This window comes from Macrobrachium rosenbergii, chromosome 15 (genome assembly GCF_040412425.1).
Source record: "Macrobrachium rosenbergii isolate ZJJX-2024 chromosome 15, ASM4041242v1, whole genome shotgun sequence".
Lineage (NCBI taxonomy): Eukaryota > Metazoa > Arthropoda > Malacostraca > Decapoda > Palaemonidae > Macrobrachium > Macrobrachium rosenbergii.
The window spans coordinates 1357302-1362121 of NC_089755.1; the positions used below are offsets into that span (position 1 = coordinate 1357302).

The 4820-nt window shown below is 37.9% G+C and overlaps 1 protein-coding gene across 1 annotated transcript; it reads right to left on the reverse strand.

The window, feature by feature from the left end:
- Positions 1-560: 560 nt before the first annotated feature.
- LOC136846838 (DNA-directed RNA polymerase II subunit RPB1-like) lies at positions 561-3351 on the reverse strand. The gene is made up of 2 exons (XM_067118106.1): positions 3342-3351; positions 561-1714 (listed from the first exon to the last, which is right to left on the reverse strand). Exons 1-2 carry the CDS (start codon positions 3349-3351, stop codon positions 561-563), a joined length of 1164 nt encoding a protein of 387 aa, XP_066974207.1.
- Between the last annotated feature and the right edge of the window lie 1469 nt (positions 3352-4820).

Sequence of the window (4820 nt, forward strand, 5' to 3'; positions counted from 1 at the left end):
CATTGAGATGAAAGTGTTGAATTATTTATTAATTAATTTATTTATTTCTTTATCTATTTATTTCTTTATTTATTTACGAAAGCTTCACTTTCTAAAGTAAAAACGACTTGGAATCTACAAAAATCTCGACCATCTCCTCTGAACCTTTAAATATCGTCAAAATAAAAACTACTTGAAGTACAGAGAAAGATTCAGTCCGCGACGATATTATATGTAATTCCACAGCTCCCTCTCCCCTCCCCCCTTATCCTTAAGCTCCAACTCGAAGGAACTTTTCCCCCAGAAGATGAAATAAAGTTCGTTATTTTCTCTCCGAAGTCATTCGAGATTTCGGTTGGTGTAATGAAGACATTTTTCTCCTTAACTTTTCTTACGGAAACTTTCCCCCGAGAATTGTATAGAGCTTCAATATATTATTGTTCGTTTAAGAGGAAAGAAAGTTTTATCAATTCCTCAGAAAAGGGAAATAAATAAAACTATTATTTATTATTAGTATTATTCCGAGTATAAACTTCATCAAAATCTTGTCCCACATACCTTGGGAGACCGGTTGTGAGTAGCTAGGGGGAGTGAAAACGAGCAGCGAAGGAGTGGCTGGGAGTATGGGAACAGTTGAGGGAGTGGATGGGAGTAGTAAGGTGAGTGGAAGGGAGTAGTAAAGGGGTGAATGGGTGTAGTTGGTGGAATGGAATGGGAGTAGTTGGGGGAATGAATGGAATAGTTGGTGGGAGTGGATGGGAGTATTTGGTGGAAGAACGGGAGTAATGTGGGGAGTGGATGGAAGTTGGGATGTGAGTGAATGGGAGTAGTTGTGGTGAGTGGATGGGGAGTGAATGGGAGTAGTTATTGGGAGTGGATGGGAGTAGTTGTGAAGGGGACAGGAATGGGAGTAGTTGGGGAGTGAATGGGAATAGTGGGGGAGTGGATGGGAGTAGTTGGGGGAGCAGATGGGAGTAGTTGGTGTCAGTGAATGTGAGTATGAGAGTGGTGGGAGAGTGGATGGGAGCAGTAAGGGGAGTAAATGGGATTACTTGGTGAGAGTAAATGGGACTATGGGAGTAGTGGTGAGAGTGAATGGTAGTGGTTGTTAGGCGTGGATGGGAGTAGTGAAGGAATGGATGGGAGTATGGTAGTAGTTGGAAGAGAGGATGGGAGTATTGGGGAGTAGATGGGGTAGTTGGGGAGCAGGTGGGAGTGAGTGTGAGTAGTTGTGGGGAGTGGACCAGGGGTATGGGAGTAGTTGGGGGAGTGGAGATGGAGTAGCTGGTTGCAGTGGATGGGAGTAGTTGGGGGAGTGGATGGGAGTAGGGAGTAGTAGGGGGAGGATGGGAGTAGTCATAGAGTATGGGAGTAGTTTGGGAGTGAATGGGAGTAGTGGGGAGTGGATGGGAGTAGTTGGGTGAGTAGATGGGAGTAGTTGGTGGGAGTGAATGTGAGTAGTTGTTGGGAGTGGACAGGAGTAGGGGAGTGGTGGGGGAGTGGATGGGAGTAGTTGGATAGAGTAAGTTGGATGGTGGGATAGTGTGGGAGTGGTTGGTGTGTGAGTTTATGGAGGAGTTGGGGGAGTGGATAGGAATAATATGTGGGAGGGAAGGAGCAGCATGTGGGAGTGGATGGGAATAGCCAGGGTGAATGATAGTAGTTGGAGGTGTGGATGGGAGTAGTTGGAGGAATACAAATAAGTAGATTAGATTAGTTGGGGAATGGATGGTATCTACAACAGTAACTCCTTCAGGCTCTCTTGAAAAAAATTATTATTATTATTATTATTATTATTATTATTATTATTATTATCTAATTCACTTCAGATCATTATTCATAGTAAGATTTCTTTAATCTGAATCACTACAAAAAATTCCAATTAAATTTGGTTGCTCAAGAAAAATAAAAAATCAAAAGAGCTTCCCATTGGAAAGCTTACTTACGGATATCCCACACCAAAAAAAAATGAATATCCCTCGTTAATTAAAAATATTACATAAACCTAAAAATAAAATAAACATAGAAAAAAGTCTTCGCTAATGAGGCACATGACCTACGTCTGAAGAGAGATGTTGACTATTTTCTGTATTTATGATAAATGAAAGTAAATGTTAGGAAGCTGTTTTATTTAACCAGAGGAAGAAGTCGATTTCCATGATTATATAAATGCTCACTAATTATTCAGCTGTTACGCCTCAGTTGTTCTCTTAATAAGAGTTCGGGGAAATATATCAAATTCTGACGGGTACGGTAGTTAATTTATGTTTTTGAAATGATTTATGGTATGTCAATTAATAATATATATATGAGTATGTATATACTGTATATATAATATATATATATATATATATATATATATATATATATATATATATATATATATATATATATATATAATGTATGTATATTACGAGTCTATCCCGGGGTTGGTCTATCTACCCCCTAAACACGATCTAAACTCATCTGACTAGTTAGCTAAACTCATGAAAAGAAGTAAGTTAACAGTAAGTTAAATGGTCTTCAAAAAGAAATGCAAGACTTCACAAATTAGGTTTTATTATAAAGATCAGAAGGATATTGCAAGGGAAGATCCTCATTAGCCCCTTGGCACTGTTATTAAGTTAGTCACAAAACAAATAGTGCCAAATATCAAAAGACTTTGCGATCTAAGGTGAAATTCCTTAAATCTAGAATTAGTTGTCTCTAAAAGAAAATCCCACTGTGGGGGAACCTCTAAGGATAAGTAAATGTACAGAATTCTGCCACGCAGGCATATAAGTCTTCAGGAATTACTATTGAAGTGTTCGTCCACGTTGGGAATCCATGAACTGACACTGTGGGCAAACAGGTAGACACAAAGCATCAAACACCTATTCTGCAACACAAACTTAGTGTCACTTTGATGCAAAGAAAACACTTTCACAGTCACATAGGGAGTGATGAAGGCTGAGAGGGAACAAATGTTACGAAATGATTATGTTGCTTGAAATGAAAACATTACCACTTCACTTATTTTCTCAGAACTCCTAGGGGCGGAAATATCAGAAAGAATGAAAATTATAGTGGAAGAATGGGCGTTGTAACGACACCAAATCCAGACTGTACCTTTTCCCGCAGGATATATTGTCTTGATGTGTAGGCCAGATTTTGCAACAAGGCAAGGGACTTGGTGGGACTATGTTCACGACAAAGTTTTGACTGGGTCAGAAAGGGGAGGGCGGTTGGAGACCGACCTGGCAAGGACTCTACAGTACTCTGTTGCCGGCTTATAACAAACTCCCTGTGTGACCCTGGTCAGGTCCTTAAGTAGCCTCTGGTCCCAACTTCAAGTCTCTGTCCTGCCTGTGGCGTTAACTCACCAGCTCCCATGTTTTGGTGGCATCGACAGTAACGGTGCTGGAACAAGGAGAGGAACGACAGTACCCAGGGGAATTTAAAGGTTGACAAAGGCGAGATTAAGGCTTAGAGAGGATGGGCGGAGTCTTTTCATGAAGGCACCGAGGATTTAGTGGGTGCTAATGTCAGGGGTGTTTTGATAGCTCCCGTTCCTCGGTTCTGGGTGGTCGTGAAACTGACTCACCGTTTGTACTGTACACGCTTTCTTCTTTCAAGTTAATTATAAAATGAGTGGAGCTTCATGTGCTCTTGCAAATAGCATTCATATAAATATAATATATATATATATATATATATATATATATATATATATATATATATATATATATATATATATATATATAGAGACACAGAGATAGAGAGAGAGAGAGAGAGAGAGATAGAGAGAGATATATATAGTATATATATGTTTCTACTTTTCTAATTTGCTGATGGATGTATATATTGTATTGGATTTCTAGAGAGGATAGAGAGAGAGAGAGAGAGAGAGAGAGAGAGAGAGAGAGAGATCCCTTCCACACTTCCAATTCTCCCAACGCATCTAAGAAAATGAGAGCAACGTCAACTATTGAGGCAAATGACTCCATCACAAAATTCTATTGGAAGGAAATGGTTTCATAACCCTTCCAGCTACACACACTCAACAGCACCATTTTTTTTAGTTAAGGAAGATCCCGGATGTGTGATCGTGTAGAATCCTCCTTGCCTGGGCAACTATAATGGGATTTTTTTTTTACTTTTTGGTATATAAATAACATTTTCCTTATACCAGAAAGTAATTAGATGTTCGAATGGATTTTTGTACGTATATTAAAGCAAATGGGTTCAAGAACTAGGTATTATTTATATAGGCGGCAAAAAGAATTAAAGATACGGTTAAATTACTTGAAATTATTGAAAGAAAAAGTGTCATAGTGACAATGAAACATAATTTAATAAAAATATTGAAAAGCTGGCAGTAATAATAACTGGACTTTTCTCAACCGAAATGTACGTATTTATATAATATATATAATGATAACCATAATAAGTGAGAGGAACAAATAACACCAATTGACAAAAAGGAATTGAAATAATATTGAAAATATAGTGACATTGAAAGATGATTTAATAGAAATATTGAAAAATTTTTACATTAATAATATCTAGGCTTTTCTCAAAGTGAATTATATATTGATAATAGACATGTTGATAATCATAACAAGTGAAAAAAAAAAACACGACAAAAGGAATTCAAATAAAACAAAGAGAGACGCAAATGATTATCCTGAAAGCTCATAGAGGAGAAACAGCCTGGAAAAGTTATATGGGTTGTGGACCCCTTGGTATATGACAACCCTGAATTTGACTCTTAAAATAATATTCACGAATCAGAATGCTCAGTTACACATTTTGTGAACGAATTAAGCAGGTTTTATCAAATACCTGGAAATATGAAGAAT